Source organism: Numenius arquata, chromosome 23, assembly GCF_964106895.1.
Source record: "Numenius arquata chromosome 23, bNumArq3.hap1.1, whole genome shotgun sequence".
Lineage (NCBI taxonomy): Eukaryota > Metazoa > Chordata > Aves > Charadriiformes > Scolopacidae > Numenius > Numenius arquata.
The window spans coordinates 7564135-7590144 of NC_133598.1; the positions used below are offsets into that span (position 1 = coordinate 7564135).

General features: G+C 63.4%; 4 protein-coding genes across 4 annotated transcripts; 1 reads left to right on the forward strand and 3 right to left on the reverse strand.

Annotated features, from left to right (window-relative positions):
- Positions 1-9010: 9010 nt before the first annotated feature.
- DHX58 (DExH-box helicase 58) lies at positions 9011-13567 on the reverse strand. Its single transcript, XM_074162703.1, has 12 exons — positions 13388-13567; positions 13072-13273; positions 12768-12958; positions 12416-12532; positions 12072-12198; positions 11801-11983; positions 11457-11713; positions 11190-11339; positions 10748-10909; positions 10234-10424; positions 9894-9990; positions 9011-9627 (listed from the first exon to the last, which is right to left on the reverse strand). The coding sequence occupies exons 1-12, from the start codon at positions 13553-13555 to the stop codon at positions 9448-9450; spliced, it is 2025 nt and encodes a 674-aa protein (XP_074018804.1). The 5' UTR covers positions 13556-13567; the 3' UTR covers positions 9011-9447.
- A 421-nt stretch (positions 13568-13988) lies between these two features.
- Positions 13989-22702, reverse strand: KAT2A (lysine acetyltransferase 2A). Its single transcript, XM_074162685.1, has 19 exons — positions 22689-22702; positions 20431-20623; positions 19684-19807; positions 19454-19599; positions 19081-19170; positions 18774-18955; positions 18305-18496; positions 18055-18161; positions 17807-17914; positions 17579-17715; positions 17238-17446; positions 17038-17164; positions 16648-16758; positions 16411-16563; positions 16086-16200; positions 15946-15982; positions 15698-15761; positions 15436-15520; positions 13989-15217 (listed from the first exon to the last, which is right to left on the reverse strand). Exons 1-19 carry the CDS (start codon positions 22700-22702, stop codon positions 15024-15026), a joined length of 2388 nt encoding a protein of 795 aa, XP_074018786.1. The 3' UTR covers positions 13989-15023.
- LOC141474815 (heat shock protein 30C-like) lies at positions 21730-22496 on the reverse strand. Its single transcript, XM_074162894.1, has one exon. The coding sequence runs from the start codon at positions 22487-22489 to the stop codon at positions 21881-21883; it is 609 nt and encodes a 202-aa protein (XP_074018995.1). The 5' UTR covers positions 22490-22496; the 3' UTR covers positions 21730-21880.
- Positions 22703-23550: 848 nt separating the features above from the next.
- Positions 23551-24363, forward strand: LOC141474838 (heat shock protein beta-11-like). The gene has a single exon (XM_074162921.1). It carries the CDS (start codon positions 23638-23640, stop codon positions 24214-24216), a length of 579 nt encoding a protein of 192 aa, XP_074019022.1. The 5' UTR covers positions 23551-23637; the 3' UTR covers positions 24217-24363.
- The last annotated feature ends 1647 nt before the right edge of the window (positions 24364-26010 follow it).

The following is a 26010-nucleotide window of genomic DNA, read 5'->3' on the forward strand; positions in this document are numbered from 1 at the left end:
GGGCTCCAGCACATGCAGTTTGAAGATCAACCCCCAGGTCTGTCCCCACGGGAAGCCCAGCGGGACCCTGGTCCCACAGAGCGGTCTGAAGGCTGCCCCATGGCAGGGATGCTCCAGCCCCACAGCAGAACGGAGCCGGTGGCCATGCGTGTGGTCCAGCACCTGTCCCTGCGGCAGCCGGGAGGACCAGGGGCTGTTGCGTGACTTCAAGAACAAGCAGGGACAATCGAGCCCCAGCGGGGTGTTGTGGGTGACGCTGGGTGTTTACAGGTTACCGAGGCACCACCGGCAGCCCCCGCTCCATCCCGGGCACCCGCTATTTTTAGTGTGGAGCTGCCTTTGATCGTCCTTCCATCAGCTTTGTGAAGTATCCGGGACAGATGAGCGCATCGCACAGCCTCTGCAGCTCCGCTCCGCCACAACGCGCTTCGCAGGGCAGGGCTTGGGGGACGCTGCTGCCACAGGGGCCATGGCACAGGGAGGAACCAGCATCGGGGAGCAGGGATCCTCTTCCCCCCCCATGCTGGAGGTGGAACACAAGTGGAGCCCCTGTGCCCCCTGTGGGGACAGCCTGGTTTGCACCCCCCGGGATCTGCACAGCCAACACCCTGTATCCTGGGTGCAGGAAACCACTCACCGGGTGCAGGGGTGACAGAGGAACCCCCGGCACCCAGTTCTGAAAACACCTCCGAGCCTCAAGACACCCCGTGCCAGTGCCGGGCATCGCTGCTGCGGCATCGGCTCCCAACGGCCGCCTGAGCGAAGGAGGCATCAATAACTCATCGTTAGTGGGGAGAGTTCTATTATTTTTATGGCAGTTGTTCTTCCCTTCCTGCTGTAACTTTTAATTAAAATCTACAAAAGGAAGATAACTAGTCCCTCTGCATAATTGTGGGGAGTAAATTTTATTGTATAGAAAAGTGGCTTTAATTTTTAATAGACTTATTTTTAAGGAAGAGCAACGCTTTGAAGGGAGCTGTGAGCCCTGGTAACATTATCAAAGGCGAGAAGAGGAACAAAGATGGGTTTATTACATGTTCCCTATAAAACTGTTATTTTAGGGGAGTTTTGTGCTTCCTCCTAATGAGAGATGAATTGCACCAGCTTCGTTTGCTGTAGGAGGAAAATTAAAATGAAACTGATAAGAGGCCCAGCCTCTAGCTTCTGACTTACCTCCCAATTATAAATGAAAGCTCACAGGCATTCCAGAGATGGGACTTGATGTCTACATTAATTATAAATAAATTATCTACACTTAATGTTTAAATGAAATTCCAGATAAAGCTTTATATTTAGAAGAGCATTGCATCAGTGCATAAATATTTATGCGAGGAGTCTGGATGAACCACGGCTGCTTTGGCGTGACGTGGGAGCGGGGTGGGAGCGGGGAGCCCCGGCCGGACGCTGTGGGGGAGCGGAGCCCACTGGTGCTCAGGGGAGAGCAGGACAGTCAGGTTCGGGTCTCAGACCCAAATCGCCACCAGCATTCTCAGACGGGAGGGAGGGGGATGCACTGGGGCTGTGCCGGGATGAGGATGGCCACGTGCGGGGCAGCAGAGGCACCACCTGTGCGTGGCTGGGGTTTCCCCCCACCTTCCTCCAGCCTCCTTCCATGATGGGGGGCGGCTGCTCCCTCAGCCCCCCACTGCCACCGGAGCCGCGCACACCTACCGGTTCCCAAAGGCTTCTCCTGCCGTGGGGCTCAGGAAGCATCATTGAGGCCACCTCCATCCCAGCAACAGTTGGAGCCACTTCCCCACACAACAAACCCAGCTCTCTTTTCCATCGTGGCACCACCCGCCTTTAAAGCCTCTGCCCCGGGGAGGGGGAGGCTGAACAGCCCCACCTGGGTGAGAGGGCTCAGCTGCCCTGTCTGCCCCACTGCCTGCTCCTGCCCCCCCTGCACGCACTGCAGGGGAGCTGCCAGGACCCCCTTTTCCAGGAGGGGAACAGAGGCACAGAGAAAAGCTGTGATTTGTTCCACACCTTCTAGCATTAACTCCAACCTCTTTAGCAACACGGAAGATGTGTTTACTTGAGAGACATGATAACAGAAAATAAATGCTGTTTTCCATCACATCCTGTTGTCCCAGGATCAATCCCTCCCCCCCAGCTGTCCCCACCTGCAGCCCGAGCCCTCCGTCCTGGTAGCGAGAGGCCATTTCAGAGCTTTTTGCTTCCCCAGCAGCAAGAAGGGGATGTTATCCACACCACAGCATCTTTCACAGTTTCGCCTCAGCTGCTGCAGAAAGTTTTGCAGCTCGCACAGATTTGCCATTTGGCTTGGGCTTAAAATGAGACATTTTCATGCTTTAACGTAGCCAGGGTGAAAGAGGAGAAATTTGACAGGCCTGTGGCTCAAAGCTGTGTAGAAAAGCAGTAAAAGAGAATAAATAAAAGATGACTGAAATCGGTCAGCCCCCAGTCACTTGTGCAGAAGTTCAGCCAAGGTCCGAGTGGGATCCAGCATCCCAAGCAGCCCCCGCTGAGGTGGGACATCATGCCGGGGGACATGGGGAGCAGCCCCTGCCAGCAGCCGGCCGTGAGCAGAGGTGCCACCCCGGGCACCCACCCGGCTCTGCCCTGGGCACCCAATAGGAAGCCCAAAGGAAGGAACCTTCTCCCTGTGGTCGGGCTCTCAGGGCCGGTCTCCCGGAGCTGCTTTATGCCATCGAAAATCCGGGATGCAGAAGCTTTCCAGGGCCCTAAATGCATTTGCCTGATTTCTTCTTGCTGCCTGCCTGAGCCCCGGGTGCTCCCAGCCCGGTGCCTTCCACCAGCGTGTGCCAGCCCCCCCCCAGTCTGTGCCAGCCCCCCCCAGCCTGGGCTGTTATATGTTTTATTAACACACCTTCTTGCTCGCTGACGCTGCTGTTTGCTCCCCAGCTGCCAGGCAGCCTCCTGCAGCAGCCCCAGAGCAAGGCAGGGAGCAGAGACAGAGCTGATGCCGGGTGACACGCTTGGAAATAAATAAACGACACATTGGGGTATGAGCCCTCCTGCCTTGGGGCATGGCTCTGCCCTGCCAGCCTCTGCCTCAAGACCACAGGATTTCATCTCCCATCCCTGCTGTGCCGGGGGCTGAGAATCGTGGGGGTCCTCCGGTCTCCCGGGAAGGATCCTCTCCTCCCTGTGCCGCCCCACAGCCCAGCTCTGCCGGCCTCGACTGGCATGTTGGCATGGTGCTGGGCTGAGCTCTCTGCAGGTTCATGGGCAGCCTGGAAAAGGGCTGTGCTAATCCCCTGACTCCAACAGCCACAGAATTCCCAACCATGGAATAAGCATCCCAGCCAGGGCAGAGCATCCCGACCATGGAATAAGCATCCTGACCATGGAATAAGCGTCCAGGGCAGCTCATGCACGTGTGATCCATGGGCGAGGGTTGGGTGGGCAGAGCCTGGCGCATCCGGCCCAGGAGTTGCAGCAGGGTCACCTTTGGTATCGCAGCGCTGCACAGTCCTCGCTCTGCAACGGGAGCGGTATCTCATTTCTTCCTCAATTAGCTCCTGATTATCAGTGTCCCAGGGCCCCTTTCCAGTCTCTGTTTAATGCACCATTAATAATTCATTTCTCAGATAGCAAGAACGCAGTGCGAGGTTAGGGCTTTGTGACTAATAAGTACCAGAGCAACCCTCATCTCCAAGGGACAAATGAAGGGAACAAAAATAAAGCAAAAAGAATCAAAGATAATATGTTTCATGGCCTTTAATCAAACACTGGATAAAGGGTTTGATTACTCAGGTGAAGAACAGACAGACACACTCCTCCTTGTGTGGGGAAACAAACAAACGAACAAAAACCATCTGCCAAAATAACCGTGGCCTCAGGAGGAGAAGCAGCCGGTGGCGGGTGAGGGGTGATGGGCTGGGGGCACCCTCCAGGCCAATGGTGACAGGGTGGTCCGTGGCTCTTGGGTGCAAAAACCCCTGCATCCTTACACAGGAACCCGCAACTGCCGCCGGCAGCGCTGGCGTGGGACGGGAGACTGGGATTCTGGTCGGTTGAATGCCGAGGGGTCGGTGCCAGGAATCAGTGGGATGAGCAGCCCTCCCGCGTCACCCGTTCCCAGCAATGGGCACCCCAGGACACGGCTCTGCCACGGTGATGGGCACCCCAGGAGACGGCTGTGCCAGGGCTGGGCAGGGAGAGGGGCAGAGCCGGCGCCGGCCGGGAGCGCCGAGGAACCGCGCGGCACGTTGGCAGCTGCACGTTAAGTGTGACGGTTTCTGACAGATCCAATTATAAAGCCGGGTCTCAGCAGAATCGCAGCCCTGAGATTTAGTGCATGAAATCTTGTTTGGGAATTTTCTGGTACTGCAGCTTGTGCCGCGGGTCCCCCCGGGCCCTGGGCTGTGCTGGCACCCCCCGAGCCGTCCCTGGGTCTCACCCCCACCGTGCTGCATCCCCTCCCTCACATCCCCTCCCTTCCCCGCGTCCTGCCGATGCACAGGCCAAATGCAGAGACTCACCTCAAAAATAGCAAGGAAGAGAGAGGCGAACCCCGCCGGCAGCGCTGGAGAAGGGGGTACCTGCAGCCTCCCCGCTCTCCTGCCCGACGGAGACGTGCCCTGGCCTCGGCCCCGGGTGCCAGGTGCTGGAATCGTCCCTGCCCAAGGGACAGTGGGGCCAGGATCACACAAGCTATGGGCTGTGAATCACTCGGGCTTCCAGTAGCTGCAGATCTGCCCAGTCTTTTACCACACAGCCCTGGGACAGTATTTTTAGCCTCATTTCCTAGAGAAACGAGGTGGGCACAGAGGGGCTGCTTCTGCCCGTCCATCGACGCCTGCCTAGGACCTTTTGGCCAATTTCAGCCCATTGACTGGTCTTGGGGCAGGGAGGTTCCCACAACCTTCTCTAAAAGCAGCGATCCCAGAAAGGCAGGAGGGGCAGGACAGCCTTCCTTCCGGCAGGGGACAAGGCAGTTTGGGCACAGGGAGGCAACTGCAGGGAGAGGAGCCGCATCTCGCCTGCGCTGCTGCCAGGGAGCAGCCCATGGGTTCACCGAGTTCCATGGGTTCACCGGGACCGCCCCCTCTCCAGCCCCAGCTTTTGTGCCCCTCCTCAGGGCGGCATTTAGTGACCCACTGCAGCCCCTGCCCCAAGCCCAGCCCCGAGCTGGAGGCAGCTTCTCTGGGCAGGCTGTACCCTGCCAAGGGAATTGCTGCCCCTGACGACATTCACCCCTCACAGCTGAGCAATGGGTTGGTCTGATCCAGCTGATCCACCACCCGGGCACAGGCTGCAGCAGTTACACGGCAGGGACATCCCCCACCCCCCCCGGAACGAGCAGCTCCTGGTCTTGGCATCCCCATTGCGGTGCCAGAGGGGACCCATGTGCCACAGAGGCAGTGATGCCCCTGCAGTGCCCTGGACACGTGCCTCCCTGTGCCACTGGCATCGCCTGGCCACAGGCCAGGGAGCTTTTTTAGCCTAAGCAGAATAAAACCACAGTGATTATATTTCCTGCCTCCCCACTTGGGGCGGGAGGGAAATTGTTTGATGCTAATCCCCTTGTTTAATCCGCCGGCAACCTGACATGCTAACGGTCGAGATTAACTCCTGGCAGGGAATCGTGAGATGCGCAGCCGCTGGTCGCGGGGACGGCAGAGCAGAGCGAGACGGGGATGTTCCCGCGCGCTTTGTGGGCTCCCTCGCCCTGCTGGCTGCAGAGCAGAGGGGAGGCAGGAGCCGCGTGGAGAGAGGGCTTTTGGTTTCCAGGATCGAGTTCCTCCACGATGAGCAGTTTTCACCAGGCTGGAATTTCCTCTGGTATAGAAAGGGAGGCTCCAGCTGTCCCGGGAAAGGTCACCTCAGGGGCTGACGTGCTCCCAGGCTCCGGCAGAGACACCACGCGACAGCAAGACTTTCAGATGTGCCTGGGAAGCAAAATTCAGTCCCCCACACCCCCTTCATCCACCATGCCACTGGGCTCGTCCTGCTGCTGCCCAAAGCCGCATCCGTGTGGGGTCGGGACCCCCGTCCCTGGGTACCTGCAGTCCAGCCAGGGCATGCTTTGGGAAAGGCACCCAGGCACCCTCCTCCAGCTGCTCTGCGCTCTCCTTCCCACAGACCCGCACCTCATTTCGAGTTTCAATTGGTCTGACTTTATCTCCAAGCCCTCAGTTCTTATTATTCCTCTCTCAGCTAAGTTAAAGAGCCCTTTAATACCTGGTGGTTTTCTCCCTGGGAAGGAACTTGCACACTGTAATCAAGTCACATCTCAGGCTACTTTTCGATAAGCTAAACAGATTGAGCTCTAAGGCTCTGCTAAACACACAGCCTCGGGAAAGGGCCAATCTGAGGCACTGCCAAGCAGAGTGGAGCCGGGTTTTTTTTTTTCAGCTGGTGCATTGAAAGGTGAATTGTCGCTTTCTGATGCACTGATGACAAATGAAATGGGCTGTATAAAAATAAATCATTGCGTTGCCCTCGCTCTGGAGAGGTCTGTGAGCACACGGGGCTGCCGGAGGCATGAGGGGTGCTGGGGGAGGAGGACATGGGTGCTCCTGGGGCTGCGCCCGTCCTCTCGCCCAGCCCCGGCCTGGCAGCCCGCGGGAAGCCCACCTGCAAAAAAGCAGCTGGAAAACACCTTCCCCGCAGTTTTGCCAGCAAAACTTGCTGCAGCAGCTGTTTGCTGCGGGGGCTAATGGTGCCTGTCTCCACTTACAGGCGGGGAGTGTTGATGGCTGGGAACGTAAGTGCTTTGGGGAGCCAGGGAGCTGAGATAAGCAAAGATGCTCTGAGCCACAGGCTTAAATCCAGAGGTTATTGACAGGAGATGTGTCCGTGTGCCAGAGCCAGTCCAGCAGCCCTCTCTAATGCCCGGCTATTGACAGGGCACTTGGAGTGATGAAGTGGGGCTTCAGGCTGGTTTAATCACAAGACAAGCCTGGCTGGCACTGCCTGAGGGGTGGGCATCTCTGTGGCTCTCGCGCTGTGCCGCAGGGAGGAGGGAGCGGGGTGGCACAGGGCAGGGGGCAGGCCCCTCGGGGGAGCCCGGCCCTGCGCCGGGGTGGGAGCAGAGGGACCCCCCGGCCAGGGGTCTGAGCCACAGAGCGAGGATGAGTGGTACAAAGCAAAGTCACGGTGCCAGTGCATGGGGAGAGCCTGCCAGGAATGGGCTGGAGCTGGGGACACACTCGGGCAGCCCCATGGCACCTGGACCAGGTCAGGCATGGACTTTGAGCCTCCCTGAGCCGCTGTGGCTCCAAAGCCAGTTTATCAGCACACTCCAGACCCGATCGATGCGGGAGTGACCTGAATGGCTTATCAGAGGGGAGCAGCCACTGTCCCTGCCCTGGGCAGAGGGATGTAGCGACAGCACACTCAGAGGAGGCTGCCCGGATAGGCAAGGAGGATTAACGGGGGTCTCAGGAATGTGTATCCCCATGCCCTCACACGGGCTGGCCTGGCCACAGGCAGCCTGGGGACTCAGCCACACGAGGCTGACTCTGAAGGACGCTGGCTCTGAAGGATGCTGGCCAAGGTCGCAGCACCGATTGCTGCAGCTCAGCTGCTCCCTGCCGCCAGGCCCAAGGTGACCAAGCCCCCAGGACAGAGAAGCCAGATGGGCCGGGGTTAAAGCAGAGATGCACCGGGAGGAACAAGCAGACCCATTTGCAAAACCCACAGAGTCCCACAGAGCAATGCTGTCCTGGCCCTGCATCCCATGGGGTCAGGTGTACCTCCTCAGAAATGGTCACGTTTGGATCAATGTTGCAGAAATTCTGCTTTTAGGGAACCAAAGTGGACAACCAGATCCATCTACGCTGGTGAGGGATTGTACCACCCAGTACTGCGGGCACCCATCAGGTTAACTCACAGCCTGGATTCTCCAAGCACAAATCAGGGCAATTTGAGTTTAGCAAAACGATCTGAGGTCCCTGCAGGAGGGATTCTGCCTGGGGAGAGGTAGGAGAGGCCATCCCAGCCCACAGAGAGCTACAAATAACGCAAATGGCCTCATTACCCAGTTTCTGATGAACAAGAGCTTGATTTCACGTTTCCCCGGGGGCTAACTCCACCTGAAACTGGGCTATGCCTCATTACGGCAGAACCTGCTGCCTTCAAAGTCAGGCAGGAGCACCACGCTTCCTCCGGGCACCCATCCTCGCTGCAGGTAACCACCAGCAGCGGCCCACGGCAAGGAGCCCTGGTGGCCACAGCACTGGGTTACCGCATTCCCAGGGGTGGCTGCCCAGGGAGTAGCCGGGTTTGGGGCAGAGATCGTTCTGGGGGGCATCCCGGTGTCCCCGCCTGCACCTGCAGCCATCAGTACCCGGTGGAAAAGCCGCCCCTCGCCCTTAACGGGAGGTCCTGTGCCGGGCAGGACCGGGCCGGGAGCAGGGGCAGAGCGCGGCACCCCCGCTCCCCCGCCGCCCCCACACCTCCCGGGGCGCCCGGAGCGACCCGGCACCCCCCGAGCAACCGCGTCGCTTACCGGGGCGGAAGGTGCCCGGGCTGGCACCGGATCCCGCGGGAAAGGAGCAGGCACGGAGCGGCGGGTGCGAGCGCCGCAGCCTTCCCGCCACCGGCCGGGCACCGGCCGAGCATCCTCCCGCCGGCGGCGGCGCCCCCGGGACGGGCCCCGGCTCCCCGGGCATCGCCCGCATCCCGCGGCCGGCCGGGCCGGGGCTTCCCTCTAGCGACCGTCGGCGGGAGAGCACGGCGGGGGGACGCGGGACCCGCGGCCGCAGCATCCCGGCCCAGCCGCGGGGACCCCCGAGCCCCCGGCACCTGCGGGGCCGAGCCCACACGGAGGGGCCGAGGCTCGTTCTGGGCCGGGGGAAGGTTTGGGTGACATGGGTCGCTCAGGGGGGTCTGCAGCAGCCACACATGCGACTCCAGGCACTCACAGGTCCCCCCCTGGGGACCCCTGTGCTGTCAGTGCGGTGGGATCTGGCTCTCCAGCAGGAGATGGGGTGGTCCAGCTCTGGTGCGAGGGCTGTCCCGCATCGAACCTGCCTGTGCACAGCGAGCTCTGGCGATGAAGGAAACTTTCCTCCTTCCCAGCACGCACAAATTTTTTTAATGGAGGAGCATTGAACTCGCAAAGCAGACGGGAGGCTGCCTGAGAAACAGCCGCCCCTCGTGTCCTGGGCCCATGTGAAATGGCTGGTTCACCTGGCAGGGTGGCAAACGGGCCAAGGAGCCACCCCCCTGAGCCTGGCAGTGGCACGAGAAGCAGCTGCCAGTGGGCAGGGAAGGGTTCGGGTGCTTTCCCATCCCCGTGTCCCATCCTTTCTGCGTGGGCACAGCAAAGCCTCCTCCCGCAGTCACGGGCTCTGGCGAGGGATGTGCTGCAGCGGCTCAGGGCAGCGAGGAAAAGGGGAATGAGCCTTGGCTCTCTGTCTGCAGGGGCCTGGAGGGAAGGTCCCATGCCAAGGGAGACGGGAAGGGTCCCACTGTCCCCAGGGAATAGTCCTCTTCTGAGTAGGGTCTGCACTAGAAGGACTGGTTGTAGGTGCTGGAGCAGTACTCCAGGTAGTCAAACTCCTTGATAGGGAATGTCACGGCACTCCACTTCTTGTACCTCCTCTTTTCAGCCGGCGTCTCCACCACGAAGTTTTTGATGCAGAGGATGGGCAGCTTCACCTGCCGGTAGATCATCTCCATCCCCCAGTCCTGTGTGGGCAAGGAGGGGACAGTCACAGCATCCCTGGGCTGCAGGACCATGCACACCTGGGACGGAGGCAGCTCCTTGCTCCCAGGGAATATCCCCCTTTGGAGACAGCTGCCCGTGTCCACGTCCCACGTGCGCAGCACCGACGTCACAGGGGGATGCGCTGAAGGGAGACACGGCTCCGTTCCTCAGCCAGGAGCTGGGGGACAAGGCAGGTCCCCTCCTACCCCCCCAGCATGGACTGGGGACATTGCCGTGTGCCACTCACCTGGCTGCAGTCACTGCAGACGATGCGGCAGCCGGGCTCCCAGTCCTTGAACGTCCGCTGGAACTGCAGTTTTCCAGAGGAAACTCTGTAATACAGCCTGAAACAAAGGGGCCGAAAGACACTCTAAGGACAATGGTTCAGGGGACAGAAAGAAACGGGGAGAGGGGGGGTGCTAACACAGTCACACAGTCCCACAAAGCCCCCACGACCTCCCTGGACCGGTGTCCCCAAGAAAGAGCTGGCATCAGGCTGCTGCCACCCCCTGCCCATCCTGGGGGGACAATGTGGCAGCTGGTGCAAGTGATGCCTGGCTCTGCCCGCTCGCCCCTCCCGCTCCTACCCAAAGTTGGGGTTGACGTTGACGTGGTGCATGCCCTCCACGGTGCGGAGGTCGCTGCCGCGGCACACCGCCGTGTGGCAGTTGACACAGTAGAGGTAAACGGCATCGGGGTCGTGCAGCTGCCGCCTCTCACTGATCCTGGCCTCCTTCATCAGCCAGCTGGCCACCGCGCCTCGCTGCAGCTCCCTGATCTGTGGGGGGGAAGGGGGGCAGGACAGCGGGGAGGAGGGGAGTCAGCGCAGGGCAATGGGCACAGAAAGACAGCAGAGACGGCAAGACACGTGGCCACGGGGAGAAGCACGAGAGAGAGCACGAGCCGCACGGCAGGATGGGCTGAGCAGGACGGGCAGGGCAGGATGCCCCATGTACCTGATGCTGCCCCTGCCAGGAACCAGTGCTGCCCCCAGGGGAGAGCAGGCAGCCAAAACCAGGGCGCAGAGGGCTGTCCCCAGGCAGCAGATGGGGCAGGAGCTGCCTGGCCCTGCCGGTGCCCAGGGCAGTGCCCAGCACTCACCTTGAGGTGGTACTCCTGCTCGGGCATGGCCTGCACTGCCCTGATCGCCCTCTCCATGAGCTCCACCAGGTTCTCGTTGAGCAGCTCACGGGAGACCTCTCTGCTGTTAGCTTTGGCCAGGACCGAGTAGACGCTGTTCTCGGCGCGGGCACGGCCCCGGGCCTGCAGGGGAAGGGCCAAACGCTGTGGTCAGCAGAGGAGGGACATGGCGGCCACCCCCTGCCTCTCCATACCACCTGGCGAGGATGGACCCACTCCCCACACCCTGCTGCGCCTTGCAGAGATGCTCTGCCAGAAGCTGGGCTCATCCCTAGGGAGCTGCTACCAGGCACAGGGGATGCAGGAGCCCCCGTGTCCCACCCCATGGCTTTGGGGCATCCTGGCAGGCTGCGCCCCCCACATGGGGCTGGGCAGATCGGCCGGAGGGAGCCTGGGCAGATACCTGCACCATGGCGATCTCGTTGGTCATCAGCCCGTAACGGACCACGATGTTGCACTCGGGGATATCCAGGCCCTCCTCGGCCACGCTGGTGGAGAAGAGCAGGTTGAGGGCTCCCTCGCGGAACAGCTTGATCACGTCCTGCTGCTCGTTCTGGGAGGGGAAAAGGGGGATGAAACTTCAGCAACTGTGTAGGGCTCCGAGCCCCTGGCAGCACCCACAAAATGTGCAGAGAGGGGCAGCTCCGGCTCCTTCCCACCCTCCGCTCACCTGCGTCATGTGCCTGGCCTGGTTGCTGTAGCCGGCGCCGGTGAGGACGGCAGCCCTGACATGCTGCCCGCAGAGCGTGGCCGTGTCCTGCAGCCAGCTGATCAGGCTGTGAGCACTCTGCCGGGTCTTGGTGAAGACGATGCCACGAGAAGCACCCGGGGGCTGGAAGTGCTCCCGCAGGATCTCCTCCAGCTTGCCCAGCCTGGGGTTCTCGTAGCGCCGGTCCCCAGTGAGCGCCTGCAGGCTCATCCTGTTCTCTGCGCAGGCAAGTGGGGTGTCAGAGGGGCTCTCTGCCCCCCCATCAAACACAGCTGGCACCAACCTCCCACCGGACCCTCCGTTACCCTCAAACGTGGCAGTGAGGAACCGTTCGGTGGGGTCCTTCATGTCCCGCTCAGTGGCGTAGAACTGCAGGAGGCACTGGAAGGCGTCGATCATCCGCACCGTGTCGTTGATGAGCAAAGCGTCGTTGTACTTGCGCAGGTGCAGGGCGCACACCCGTCTCTTGCGACAAAACGTCTCTGCCGCTGGGGAGGGACGGGGCACGCCGCGGTCACCACCGGGCACCGGGGCTGCCGGCTCTGCCCTGCCGCACCCCCACTGCCACCTTCTCACCTCTCTTCTCCAGCCCCACGATGCGCTGCTCATAAACCTGTGTGCCAAAGTCCTGGGGCAGGTCAGGCATCTCCATGTACTGATGGATCTGCCTCATCACCTTCTTCAGCCGCTCCCCAAAGGGGTCCTGGGAGAAGAGAGGGGCTCAGGACCCAGGGAATTGGGGACATTGCTCCGAAGAGCCTCGGAGGCGCAGCCCAGAGTGCCCGGCCCAGCGTGAGGGGCTGTTTGCAGGGCAGGACCCGGAGGGTGGCAGGATCCCCCTGCACCAAAACACTGGATCAAGCGATTCCTTGGATCGGCCTGTGCTACGGGATGGAGGGACACGGCCCCCCCCCCCTCACCTGCACTCTCTCCTGGCACAGGTCGTACTGCTTCCGGGGCTGGGGGATGTGGCTCTGCAGGTGCTGCAGCTCCTCCTGCGCCGACATGATTTTCTCGGTGTCCAGGTTGGCGCAGATCTGAGAGGGCGAGACCCCGCTTCCAGCCCTGAGCCCAGGCAGCCCAGGGGGACACGTCGTGTGGTGCTCGGTGGCACCCCGGCGAGTTCAGGGATGTCCCCCCCAGCCACCAAGCTGCCCAGCACCGGCACACCGGGTTATCAACGCCCACCCAAAGGGACACCCCGCTGCCCCCCAAGGGAAGCTGGGGGGCTGCTGCACCCTCTCTCAGTGCAGGATGGGGTGCAGGACCCACCTGCAGGATGTGCTCCACAGCCCCCTCAAAGGAGGTTGCCCCTCCGGTGCCGGGGGACGCGGTCAGGCCCAGGATCTGTGGCAGGTCCTGCTGCCCACTGAGCTTGCGCTGGAGATAATTCAGCATGATTTTGTTGTAGACAGCTTCCTTGTGCGTGTGGTGGCACTCATCGATTACCAGTAGCGAGAAATCTGCGCCGGGCGAGGGAGGGGAGCGGGGGTGAGCCGCGGCGGGGGGGCTCGGCCAGGGCAGTTCAACCCCAGCCCGGCCGTGGGGAGAGCAGCGCTGGGGGTCCCACACCCACCTGTCAGCTCCACGTGCGTGTCCTCGTCCCCACTGGCCAGCGCGTTCTGCAGGATCTGGGCCGTGCAGATGACGACGTCGCTCTTCTTCACCACGATGGCGAAGAAGGACTTGTGGCTGCTGTCCCCGCTGATGGCTGTCACCCTGAAGTCCTTCTGCAGCACATGGAACTCCTTCTTGGCGTGTTGGTCCACCAGGTGCACCTGCGCCCACAGACCCCGCTCAGCTCCAGCCCGGGACCACCGCCCGGCAGCCCGTGGCCAGCAGGCGCTGGCACCCCGTTACCCCCGGGGCAGGGGAGCGGGTTCGGGGGGCACCTTGTTGACCAGCACGGCCACCCTGCCGCCCCGCCGGCTCTCCAGGTGCTGCCGGCAGACGTGGACGGCGGCGCGGGTCTTGCCGGCGCCCGTGGGCAGCCAGACGATGCTGTTGCGGCCGCGCAGGGCCGGGGCCACCGCCTCCCGCTGGTACCCCCGCAGCTCCATCCCGCACCGCCGCTCCCCAGGGCTGGGGCCGGGAAACGAAACCGGGGGCGGCGCGTCCTGCCGGAGCCCCAGCGAGGGGGGGCCCCGCCGGCTGCGCGGCCAGTCGGGAACCCCCCCCTAGGGAGCCCCGGTCACCGACAGAAAGAGAAAGCAAAAGCTGGCGGAGCTCCCGCAGCCACCGCCGCCCCGGTACAGCCCCCCCCCGCACCCCAACCGGCCCCTGCTCCCTGGCCACCCCCCCTAGGGCAGCACTGTGCACCCCAGTTCAACCTGGTGCAATCCAAACCAGTCCATGCACCCCCACCCAGCCCAGGGGTTCTCAGCATCCTCTCCCCACCCCAGGCTGCTCCTGTCCCTCCCACCCCCAAAATACTCCCCCAGCCCCCCAGGCTGGCCGTGCCCTAGGGCCAGACTCAAGGATGGAGCTGGATCTGCACAAGGACGTTTATTTAATAAAAAAACCAAACAAAACCCAAACAAAACAACAGTCAAGTGGAATGGGTGGCGGGAAAAGGCTGGATGGGGCTGGTCATCCCCCCCGGCAAGGCCAGCGAGCCACAGAGCATCACTAGCACCCACACAGCGATGGCAACACGGGGGCAAGGCAGCAGGCGACCAAGCGAGGGTGGGGGACAAGTCAGTGCTGGGGTCAGGCACCCACCAGCCCAGCACCCAAGCAGGTGCTGGGGGGTAAAGGGGCCTGGGAGGTGCAAGGAGGGATCAGGGAGGGGGGAGAGAAGCAGGAACCGACCCCAGAGGCTGGGGCAGAGCAGGGGAACGGGCACCCCCCTGCCCCGGGAGCCAGAGGAGCAGCTGGGGCAGCCCAGCCCTCACTGCTCCTGGCCGGGCAGCACAGCCGGGACTGCCCAGGGCAGAGGCAGGGCTGGGGACAGATCCGTCCCCAGGAGGGGGGGAAGAGCCGATAGAGGCAGCAGGAGCTGAGGGGTGCAGGGGCAGAGCACCCCCTCGCAGCAGGACCCTGGGCCACGAGCAGCCCGGGGCAGGCAGGGCTGAGCCCCGCCGTACATTCAAGAAGAGGGGCAGGGGCTGCCCGTGCATGGACGGAAGCAGAAAACCAAAGCACTTGTGTGCCCCTGCCCTGTCGCGGAGCTGGGGCAGAAGGCACAGCCCTGGGGAGGAGGGAAGTGCTGGTGCTGGGGGGCTCCCGGCCCCCAGGGAGAGGCAGGAACCCAGCGCTGCCGCTGCCCCAGGCAGAGCCCGATAAGGCAGCTCCAGCCCCACTGCTCGCACCCCCAGGAGAGGCAGCTCGGGGATAGAAGCACCGGGCAGCCCCTGCTCCCCTTACCCCCTCAGAGGGACAGCTCAGTTCCCCCCAGGCTGCTCAGCAGCAAACACCCCTCCAGCAGCCACTGCCCACGGAGCGGGGCCAAATTCCACGGGCAGCCCTGTCCCTCCTGGGGTGGGGGGGGGGGGCAGGCAGTGGCCAAGGAGGGGCAGGCCAGCTCCCCTACTTGTCGATGAGCCCCCCCTCCTTGAGCTTGAAGTAGAAGAACTTCTCCAGGGTGTTGGCACACTTGCAGTAGTCGCTGTCGGGCGGGTTGTACTCGCGGCAGTTGGTGATGATGCGCTGCAGGTCGGCGATGAAGAGCTTCTTGGTGACGTAGTAGCGGTTCTTCAGGCGCTCGGTCATGGTCTTCAGGTCTGGGGGAAGGGAAGGATCAGGACCCCCCAGGCCTCTGCACCCCTCAGCCATGATGGTGGACACCAACCGAGGGTCCCAACTCGTCCCTCTCTTCTGGACTGTCCCACAGCTCCCCTAACCCCCAGCCACGATAGCCCCCCCCCCCCCAGCATGGACGCCCCAGAGAGGGCGTCTGCAGCCCTCCCTCTGCCATCCTGCCCCAGGCACACCCCCCTACCGATGGGGAAGCGGATGATTTCATAGTAATCCGGCGCCTCCGACTTCTTCACCGGCTCCATGAAGGGCCATGCGCTAGGGTGGGTCTGGGGAGGACAGGTTACAGCAGTGAGCACAGGCAGCCCCCGCACACGGGGGTCCAGCTCCCCCTGCACCTGGGTCACTCCATCTCCCCCCAGGGCAGAGCCCAGGGGAGGCAGCTCCGAGGGCTGTCAGGGGGACAAGCACCCCAGAGCAGAGGGTCCCCTCCCCTCCTTCCACACCTTGATCTGGGCCAGGAGGTTCTTGAGGGTGTTGTAGAGCTGGTCCGGGTCCTTCAGCTCTTTTCTGCAGGACAAAACCAGAGCCCGTCAGCCCAGGGCGGGCAGACTCTCCCCATCCCAGAACTGCCAGCTCCCTGTCCCAGTGCTCCCGCCTCCCCAGCCCAGTTCTGGGCCACTGGCAGGAGTGCAGAGCAGCCCGAGCTGAGCCCTTGCAGCCCGACACCTGCCATCCCCCAAGCAGCACTCACCCCTTCTCCTTCCCCAGCGGTTTCCACCCTGTTTCTCCTGGAAATGAAGGGTAAATGTCACCCACGACTGCCCCATTGCCACGGGTGAGGGAGGACGGAGCCCTCCTGCCAGGCAGCCCATCCCCACCGGCAGCACTCACGGATGCCGGGGACGCTCTCGATGGGGATCTGCCGCACACCCTCCTTGAAGCAGGTCAGGCCGGGGTAGACCTTGCGGATCTGCGCCTGCTTCCGTTCAATCAGCTTCTTGATGATCTGCAGCAGGAAGGGGGGAGGTGAGCAGGGATGCTCCAGGGACACAAACTGTGACTGACAGGACCCCGCGGGGGTCCGGAGCCAGCCCTGGCCACCAGTGTCCCCTCCCTGCTCCACCAGCCTGCTCCCAGGGGAGATTCAAGGGACATCCCCAAGGGATATCCCACCCCTCTCCCTAGCCTTCAGGGGCAGAGCCCCCCCTCAGCACACAGGACGTACCTCCTTCTGCTTCTTGATGATGTGGGAGAGCTCGGTGTAGGGGATGCGGGGGTTCAGCTCACACTCCATCAGGGTCGCCCCCTCATAGTCCTTGATGTAGCCCAGATAGCGGCTCTTGGGGACCTTGATGTCCTTGGAAAAGCCCTAGGAGGGAGGGGGTGGGTGTGTGTGGGGGGGAACTGGTGGGTGGGGGGGCCGAGGGGAGCCGCCCCGGGGCAAGGAGCCCACCTGCTTCTTGAAGTAGCCTATGGCATACTCATCCGCGTAGGTGAGGAAGTAGAGGATGTTGTGCTTGATGTGGTACTCCTTCAGGTGGTTCATCAGGTGTGTTCCGTAGCCCTGGGGGAGCCACCATGAGACAAGAAGCCCCCCCAGGCAGCCCAAGTCAGACAGGACACACGGCCCCCCCCCCCACCCATGGACACAGGCAGCTGGAAGGCTGGCTAGTTCTGAGCAGGCCTGGCTACCCCAGGGGCTGGGACACCCCTTGCTGTCCCAGCTACAGTGAGACCATCCTGCCCCCCACTGCCTCGCTCCTCCCCACCCTGCAGCCCCGACTCTGGGGTGCCAGGGACCCTCATGCCGAGCCGTGCCCCCCGCCTGCCCCCCCACTCCCACCTTCACTTGCTCGTTGGACGTGACGGCGCAGAAGACTATCTCCGTGAAGCCCTGGGTGGGAAACATGCGGAAGCAGATCCCCCCGATCACTCGGCCGTCCTTGATCAGTGCCAGGGTCTTGTGCTTCCTGCGGGCAGCACGGCCGAGGGTGAGAGGGCAGCCCCCCACACCGGCCCCCCCCGTGCCCCCCAGCCACGCACGGGTCGAAGACGAGGCGAGTGATGTACTCCTTGGGCATACGGGGCAGCTGGTGGGAGAAGACGTTCTGCAGCCCCACCAGCCACATCAGGATCTTCTTGTTGGACTTCTGCGACAGCGAGTTGCCGATGACGTGGAACTCGATGATGCCGCGGCGCTCCTCCAGCCGGGCTGTCTCGTCCCGCGCCGCGTTCGCCGACAGCAGGCTGGTCTGAGGGGTGCAGGGGGTTTCACCGGCCCCCGCACACCCTCCACGGGGCAGCCCAGCCAGGTCGCAAGCACACCAGGAAAGCAGTGAGCCCTGGAGAGCCCCGGTGCCACCTCAGTGCCCCCCACCCCATACCTCGGGGCCCAGCATGGCAGCGGGATCCGTGATGGTCAGCATGACCTCGTTCACCAGCTCCATGGGGATGTCTCCCATGACGCGGATCCGCTTGGCATCCTCCAGCGTCAGGCTCTCGGGCAGCTTCCGCTTCTCCCCTGGGGAGGGAGCGGAGCAGAGCGGCACATCCAGCACCGGGAGGTGCCGAGGAAGATGCCAGCTCCAGCATCAGGCACACGCCGGCCCTACCTGGCAGGGGCTCGGGGGTGCTGGCGTCCATGCTCACGGCAGAGCTGCTGTTGCTGAGCTTCTTGCTGAAGAGCGGAGTGGTGGGCACAGCCACGGTGCTGACGGCGGCTGGAAGAGACCAGCGATGCCCATGGCTGTCAGAAAGCAGCTCGCCAGGCTGTGGCAGCCCAGCCACCGCCACCGGCTCACCCACACCTCAGTCCTTTATCCTACAGCCCCTGAGCTGGGGGAGCTGCCCCCCAAGATACCTGGGCGAGACACCAGCTGGGCACCCTCCGCGGCCGGCACAGTGAAATCGGCCTCCCAGATGGGAGAGTTCTCGCCATAGATCTCCTCCTCCAGCATGGACAGGAACCTGGCAGGGAGCAGCACATCAGGGCACGCACAGCCCCACGGCTCCGCTCACCGTGGGGAGCGCAGGCCATCACGCTCGGTGTAGGAGTGTCCCCAGGGAGGGAGCCTCCCCACGGAGCAGCCATCCCCGAATTGGGCACCTACTTGGGGAAGTGGGTGAGGATCAGTGTCCGCTTCTCCGGCACCAGCTTGTCCTTCTCCACCCGGAACTTCTCCAGCAGCTGCCGGCGGGTGACCGTGAAGATGGACTTGAGGAGGCTGCGCCCGAAGACGTGGGTAGTCTCGTAGCGGGGGAGGCTGTCGCAGCTCTGCGGCACGTGGCAGTAGCACAGCCACCTACGGGACAGGAACACGTTGCAGTGACGGGGCTGGGACCAGCGACCCCAGAGCATCCGCATCCCACCTGGGAATACACTGCTGGGAGCAGGGACGAGGGGAGGAGGCATCTGGGGGTGTCACGGCTGACATTATTTGGAAGCTGCCTTCCCACTGGACGCCTGTTCTCCTCGCCTCAGAGAGGTGAAGACCCCGGGAGCCAAGGATCAGCCCCATACCAGGGCAGGAGAGGGGGCAGACCCCCAGCTGGCTGGCTCAGACCCCCTCCCGCCCTCACCTCGTGTAGTTGACCTTGTAGGTGGCCACATCGTCGTTCTGCGAGCGCTGCCGGAACTGGGATGGCGTCTCCAGCTTCCAGTAGTTGAGGCAGAGCAGGAACATCTTGGAGAGCTCGTACATGGTCTGTCGCTCCTTGGGCGGCAAGTGGCTGAACTTGTACTGCACGAAGTTCAGGACTCCCTGGAGAGAGGAAGGGGCGGTGGAAGGGCGTCAGGTGCTGCCCCCCAAAGAGGGAGGGGACCGTGCAAGAGCAGCAGAACAGGACAAGTCCTCAGTGCAAGGCGTGAGCCTAGCAGTCGCCTCACCTGCTCGATGTTTGGCTTCTCGAAGGGAGGGCTCCCCAGAGACCCCTCGACCACAGGCTGGCTCATCTGCAGGATGCACTTCCGCAGGAGCTGCGAGGACACCGTGGGACACGGTTATGGATGTCCCAAGAACCAGGCACATGGAGCCAGGGAGGTGCCAGCATCCACTTCGGAGCATGGGGGGAGGAACCCCCCCTCCCAGGGGAACTCAGGGCCAGGAGAGCAGTTGCCCCCAGCACAGGGTGGGCGTTTCAGGCCTCCAGCTGGGCTGGCAGGACAGGTCACAGCCCCAGCCCACAGCTCCCAGGAGAGCAGCCCCAGCTCCCCGGCAACGCTGAGGGACCTCACACAACGTGCCCAGCCCCAGACGCACCTTGAACAGGTAGAAATACACCTGCTTGGTGTCCGTGTCCTCCTCCTTGTGCACTGACATGAAGAGGTTCTCCACGTCCACCACCATGCCCAGCAGCCGGTTGATCTCCTCCTCTGAGACGTTCTCCAGGTGGGACACATGGTCCGCTGCAGCGGAGAGAGAGCCGCAGTGAGACCAGGGGGTCAGCACAGCTCTTCCCCCCCCAGGGGGGTCTCGGGCAGGGGGGTTACCCAGTGCATGGCTGCAGCTCCGGCAGGGCTCGCTCAGGTTGGTCACTGGCTGCTGCAGGTCCATGCGGGGGGCGGTGGGAGGGTTGGGGTTCTTCCAGCCATTGCACTTGCAGGCATCGTTGGCCTGGGAGGAGGGACAGGAGAGGCTGTCACTGCCTTGTGCCACGGCTGCCGCCTTCTCCAGCCAAACAGCCCCCCCAACAACAAATCCTCCTCCACCCGTCCCACCCACCCCAGCTCCCAGCTCTCCTCAGCACCCACCCTGCATGACCCAGCACCCCAACACTCTCCCACATTTCCCCGTGGTGCAGCCCCAGGATCCTGCAGCCCCTGCCCATGGATGTCCTTGGATCTCCCATACACAGCTCAGCACCCTCCTCCCGCACCCCCCAGCCATGCACATCCCACACCCCCCTCCTGCACGGCCCTGCATCCTCCTTCTGCACCCCCTGCACAGCTCAGCACCCCCCTCCTGCATCCCCCACCCATGCATGTCTTTGCACCCCCTCCTGCACCCCATGCATGGCCCAGCACCCCCCTCCTGCATCCCTTGCACCCCTCCCCTGCATCTCTCAGCCACACGTGTCCCTGCAGCCCCCTCCTCCGCATCCTGCACCCTCCTCCTGCATCCCCCACCCATGCACATCCTTGCACCCCCCCCCTCCACCACCCAGCACCCCTCTCCTTCCCCCCTTCCTCCTACACCTCTCCCCTCCGCCGGTCCCTTCCGGTGCCGGTGCACCCCACCTTGCAGGCGGAGAAGACCCCCAGCTTCTCCAGCTTCTTGCCGCGGGGGAACCCCCGCACCTGCGCCTTGCGCTGGCTCGCCCGCTGCTGCTGGCTCAACCCGGGCCGCGCCGGATCACTAGACCCTCCTCCTCCTCCTCCTCCTGCTGCCGCCGCCGCCGTTCCCCCTCCACCCCCGCTTCCAGCCCCACCGCTCCCCGTCGCCGTTCCCGGGCCCGGTGGGGGCCGCCCGGGCTGCGCGGCCTCCGGCTCCGCCATGCCGGGCCCGGCGTGCGCTCCGCGCTAACTGCGCCTGCGCGCCGGGCACGCCGGGATCGGTAGTCCATCACGGGGGGGGGGGGGGGTGAATCCGGTGCCCCCGGGGCCGGTTCACGCCGCCCGCAGCCCCGGGCGGGAGCGGAGCTCCCGCCCGGGGCTGCGGGCGGCGTGAACCGGCCGAAGAGAGTCGGGGTCTGGGCCCGATGGAGACCGACCGCCCCGACACCCCCTCCCGGGGAGGTGCCGGAGGCGTGGGGCCATCGCTCCCCGGCGGATCCCCCCCCCCCCGCCTCCGGTAACCGGTACCGGGCTCGGTTCGGCGGTGCTCGGCTCTGTAAGGGCACGCCGCGCAGCCTCCTCCAAATATGGAATGCGGCCACGCCCACTACGCCAAATATGGGCCGAGGCCACGCCCCCCCACTTACCGCGCCCCGCTTCCTAACTGTAAACACGGGGGGTGTGTGGTTACGTCGCCTCGCCCCGCCTCCTCCGCCTAATATGGAGTCTGGCTCCGCCCCGGCTCGGACGTGTGCCCGCCCACCCCGATGGGAACACGCCCCCAGTCCGTCCATTTATGGGAAGACCACGCCCATTTGGCCGCTGAGGGGCGTGGCTTGGCGGCAGGCTGGGCGGAGAAGGAGCGGGCAGCGCCTGGAAGGTGCCAGCAATAGAGGGAGCGGGGGGGGATAGTAGGGGGCATGCTGGCACGGCACGGGGGATGCTGGCCCGGCACCGCACGGCTGGTGGCCCAGTGGCTACCACAGGGGAGTGTCCCAGCACCATCCCGAGAATGGGGGTCGGACCCCAAAGGCCTCCTGGGGGGATGCTCGGGGTCCTCCAGGGGGGTGCTCAGGGTCCCCCCGGGGATGCTCAGCACCCTGCGTGAGCTGGAGCCCCTCGAACAACCTCCTCCGCCACGGCAGGGCTGGGGAGAGGTGCCAGGGACACGGCAGCAGGGACATGCCACCTGCTGTGTGGGCACAGCCAGGAGAATTGCAAAGCCCAGGGCCAGGCAAGACCAGCAAACACGTAAATAAAAGTCAGGAATATTTATTAAATATCAAAAAAGCTACATGTTTTGGGCAGAGACACCCCCCCGCCGGGCTGTCACACAAACCCTGGTGAGTTCCCGCTCTGCAGCCAGCAGCTGCCCCAACAGCCAGGCTCAGCCCGGCCCTGCCACTGCTCCCCGTCACGCCTTGGCCCGCTCGGCTCCGTCGTCAGTGCTGGCTGCCGGCTGGTCCACTGCCGGCCCCATCTGGATGGGCACATTCCTCTCGGGGGCGGCTGGCAGGGCCAGCCGGGGGGCCTCGATGCGCAGCTGCCCCTCCTTGGACAGGGAGCACGTCAGCGCCTCGGCATCCACCTCCTCGGGCACGTCCCACTCCCGCTTCAGCACCTCGTACTTGTAGGAGAAGGAGCCCTTCTCATCCGTGCTCTGCGTCTCCTTCTGCCCCACCAGCACCACCTTCCTGCCCACCACCTTCACCGACAGCTGCTCGGGCGCAAAGTCCTTCACGTCCTGGCAGACGGCGAAGCCCTCCCCGGAGCCCTGAGTCAGGGCCACGCTGGTGCTCGGGGCTCGCTCAGCGGTGATGCCGATCCGGCTGGGGCTGCTGCCGCTGGTGAGGAACTGCTCGAAGCTGCTCATGAACTCCCGAGCCCTCTCCATCTCCAGCCGCAGCTCTCGCTCCAGCTCGGCAAAGAGGGTGCCTGGATTTGGCCAGAGGGTGCGGACGGGTCCCAGCCACGGGAAGAGCGAGCTGGAGGTGGGAGGCATGAAGTGCAGGCGGCAAAGCATCTCTGTGTGCTCCCGGCGTGTGCTCCCGGCGTGTGTGTGCTCTTGGTGTGTGCTCCCGGCGTGTGTGTGCTCCCGGCGCTTCTGCGGCTCCGCTGGGTGCAGGGGCTGAAGCGGTGCTGGGCTGGGGCTGGGGAGCGGCGGGTTTTATCCTCCCCTTCCCAGGGGTGTGCCCCTTCCAGAACGCTCTCTCCCCACGCACCCTCCTGGAGCCATCGCCTATTTTTGAGAGGCTGATTATCCGCCAGCCAAAATAGCAGCGCCTGCTTTTGGGGACGAGTCACACGCCGCAAATAGGGACCTGCAGTCACCGCCGGGAGCTCGGGTTTCTGCAGAGGCACCGTGATGCAGCAGCACCCACGGGACACCCGGCCGGGGGGGCGACCAAAGCCCTCCCCGTAGCCCCCCGCGCTGGGGGCTCGGCAGAGGGCAGGTTATGCTGTGCCAGGAGCGTGTCACTTCAGCCACCACGGGGACAGTCCCACCCCTAAAGCAACGTGCTCTACGTCACCCGCTGCCAGACGCCTCTCGCACTTTCTATGCTCCCCCACCCCCGCCCCAGGGGCCGCCTGCCATCCTGTCCCAGCCCCCTCGGCACCCCCTGGGGTGGCTTTTGGTCTCATCTGGGGGACCCCCCCCCCGGGCAGCTGAGGGTCCTGCAAATGGGGCGGGGGGCAGAGGGACTCTCCTGCCTTACAGATGTGGGGGGACGGGCCACAGGCGAGCGGGGGGGAAGGCAGGGAGGAGAGGAGCCCAGCCCTGTACCCTGCCTGGGAAGTAGAAAGGCCACAGATTTTTGGCAGAGGTGGCTCAGGCATCCCGCTCAGGGGCTGAGGTGATGCTGCTAATTATAAGCCAGGGGAGCAGAGCTGCAGGACTAAGGGCGAAGGTATGTTGGGCGCGACGTCAGCGGTGCCTCGCCTCACGGGTGAGTAACAAGAATGCGCTGGAACGGGCTGGAAAGAGCTGAGCTCTTCTCCGGGGGATGACGTGATGTACGGGACGAGGCCACTCCTCCCGGGAAGGGGAATAAAAGCCGCGGGCGGCAGCAGCGGGACAGATCGCTCCGAGGAGAGAACAGAGAGAAAGCAGCAGCAGCAGCAGCAACAGCAGCAGCAACAGCAGCAGCAACAGCAGCAGCAGAAGAAGAGATGCTTTGCCGGATGCACCTCGCACCATTCGCCTCCAGCTCCCTTGCCACCCGGCTGGGCACAGTGAGGACCCTCTGGCCGCACGCAGAGACCATCTTCACCGAGCTGCAGCAGGAGATGGAGAAAGCTCGGGAGTTCATGAGCAGCTTCGAGCAGCTCCTGACCAGCCAAGGAGCCACCGCCATGGAGCGAGCCCCGAGCACCAGCACCACCCTGGCCCAGGGCTCCGGGGAGGGCTTCTCCATCTGCCAGGACGTGAAGAACTTCACTCCCGAGCAGCTGTCGGTGAAGGTGGTGGGCAGGAAGGTGGTGCTGGTGGGGCAGAAGGAGACGCAGAGCACGGATGAGAAGGGCTCCTTCTCCTACAAGTACGAGGTGCTGAAGCGGGAGTGGGACGTGCCCGAGGAGGTGGATGCCGAGGCGCTGACGTGCTCCCTGTCCAAGGAGGGGCAGCTGCGCATCGAGGCCCCCCGGCTGGCCCTGCCGGCCGCCCCCGAGAGGAGCGTGCCCATCCAGGTCTGCCCTGCAGCCCCACAGCCCGGACCAGCCTCCGAGGACGCAGCCGCCAAGAAAGCCTGAGTGTAACGGGAAGGGAACTGAAGGCCTGCGGCAGGACCAGAGCAGACAGCAGCAAGTCTCGGGATTTAGCCCAGACAAGCTCCATCAGCAATGATGTCATTTTTTTCAATATACTGGAATGTTTTTGTATCCAATAAAAATTCTTTTGCGTAGATCTTGCTTGTGTTCTCTTGGTGTCGATTGAAGGGAAGGCTGGGCTGGATGCACAGGGAGGGAAGAACCTTTCTTGGTGCCCCAGCGCAGCATAAAACGGGGCCTCCAGAGTGAGGGGAGGGATCCATGAGACGTTACTACTATGGTTGGGGGGATGCAGGAAACTCCCAAGTGGGCAGGGGAAGCCTCACTCACCTGTACCAGGGCAGAGGCAGCTCTGTTGGGGACCAGGCAGGTTGCCTTCACCCCCTCTTCACACTGCTGTCAGCAGCTGCACCAGCTCCACAGCCCCTCATGCCCTGGCCGGTGCCAGAGGGGCTGGCTGGGCATAGGGTGCCCCCGCTGTAGCCACACTTTCCCCCAAACAACTGGAGAAGGGGCTGCTGGAGCCCCCTCTGAGCTCCCAGGGGCAGGGAGGGTGAAGCCCATGTCCAGGCCTGGTGTGTAGCACCATGAAGACCCACGCTCAGGCCTGGGCAGGCAGCAGGCACGCCTGCCTGCTTGTGCTAAAGCTGCTTTGAGCTCAGCCAGCCCTTCCCCGTGGCAGGACGGTGCCAGCAGCGAGGAGGCTCCACTCCAGGGAGCTCTGCCACACGCCAGGCAGCCGGTCCCCAGCCCGACACCGAGTCCTCGCAGCTGAGGGGAAAAGGCAGCAGCAGGACAGCCCTTTGGGTGCCACAGGTCTCCTTGTCACAGGAGACCCAGAAATGAAGCCCTGTCAACCAGGAACTGAGTACCAGAAGCCAGCAGATGGCAACAGCACCTCGTGCTGTGGTCACAAGACTGTTCAGAGTTGGGACTGGGGAAGCCCTTCTCCAAGAGGTCCATCTCTCGCTGCCTGGGAAACATGCAGCATCGGGCCAAGCCACAGTGGAGGTGATGAGACCTCAGATGTCCCGCAGGGTCCTGAGCTCCTCGGGCAGACAAGCAGGGGCTGGAAACAAGCAGCACCCATGGTACCAGGTGAGCGAAGGCTGTTTGAGGCCGCTGGAGTCCACACACCGCAGGCAGCCCAGGCTGCAGGCAGCAGGAACTCAGTCACTGAGTCACTCCAGACCCTTCTTGCTTCAGGGATTTTAAGGAAATCCAGCAGGAGTTAAAGAGACCAAGGCCTCAGACAGAGGATGAAGCCCACACAAGCCAAGGCTGTTCACACAGACATCTTTATTGGCAGGTACTCAGCAGAGCTGTGGGAGCCCCGACACCACAAGCCCAGCCCGGTGACACCGTGGCTGTGGCTCTGGCAGAGCTCCAGCAGCTGGAGCTGGGGAGAGGCAGGGGGTTCACACACATCCCCATCTCCAGGCTCCCCCCACCAGGCACAGCGCTGGGAGCTGCCATTCTCCACACTGACTCCAGGTCTGACCCGGGTGTGAGGATGCGAGTCCAGGAGAGCAGCATCTTCCCCAGCCACCCCCTCCCACGACAGAGCCATTCGGGTCATTCCTACCTGAGCACACACTTCCTAAGCCTGACCCCTTTTCACGCTGCTCCCCCCACCTTGAGCTGCAGACAGTTTCCCTAGAACTATTAGACAATTAAAAATCCCCACTATTTACCTCAAACTTCTTCACATGCCACGGCAGAGCCCCCACCAGCTCACCCAGCCCCTGCAGCCAGACCATGGGGAGCTCCTGCCCC

Excerpts from the sequence above, each read along its gene's own strand:
- DHX58 (XM_074162703.1), bottom strand. The coding sequence starts at position 13,555 with ATGGAGCTGCGGGGGTACCAGCGGGAGGCGGTGGCCCCGGCCCTGCGC. Across the intron at positions 11,340-11,456 it reads AGGCCAGGCACATGACGCAG|AACGAGCAGCAGGACGTGAT; the intron begins GTGAGCGGAGGG and ends TTCCCCTCCCAG. Across the intron at positions 9,991-10,233 it reads AACGTCAACCCCAACTTTGG|GCTGTATTACAGAGTTTCCT; the intron begins GTAGGAGCGGGA and ends CCTTTGTTTCAG.
- KAT2A (XM_074162685.1), bottom strand. Across the intron at positions 18,956-19,080 it reads AGAAGCCAAACATCGAGCAG|GGAGTCCTGAACTTCGTGCA; the intron begins GTGAGGCGACTG and ends TCCTCTCTCCAG. Across the intron at positions 15,762-15,945 it reads CCGCTGGGGAAGGAGAAGGG|AAAAGAGCTGAAGGACCCGG; the intron begins GTGAGTGCTGCT and ends TTTGTCCTGCAG.
- LOC141474838 (XM_074162921.1), top strand. The coding sequence starts at position 23,638 with ATGCTTTGCCGGATGCACCTCGCACCATTCGCCTCCAGCTCCCTTGCC.
- LOC141474815 (XM_074162894.1), bottom strand. The coding sequence starts at position 22,489 with ATGCTTTGCCGCCTGCACTTCATGCCTCCCACCTCCAGCTCGCTCTTC.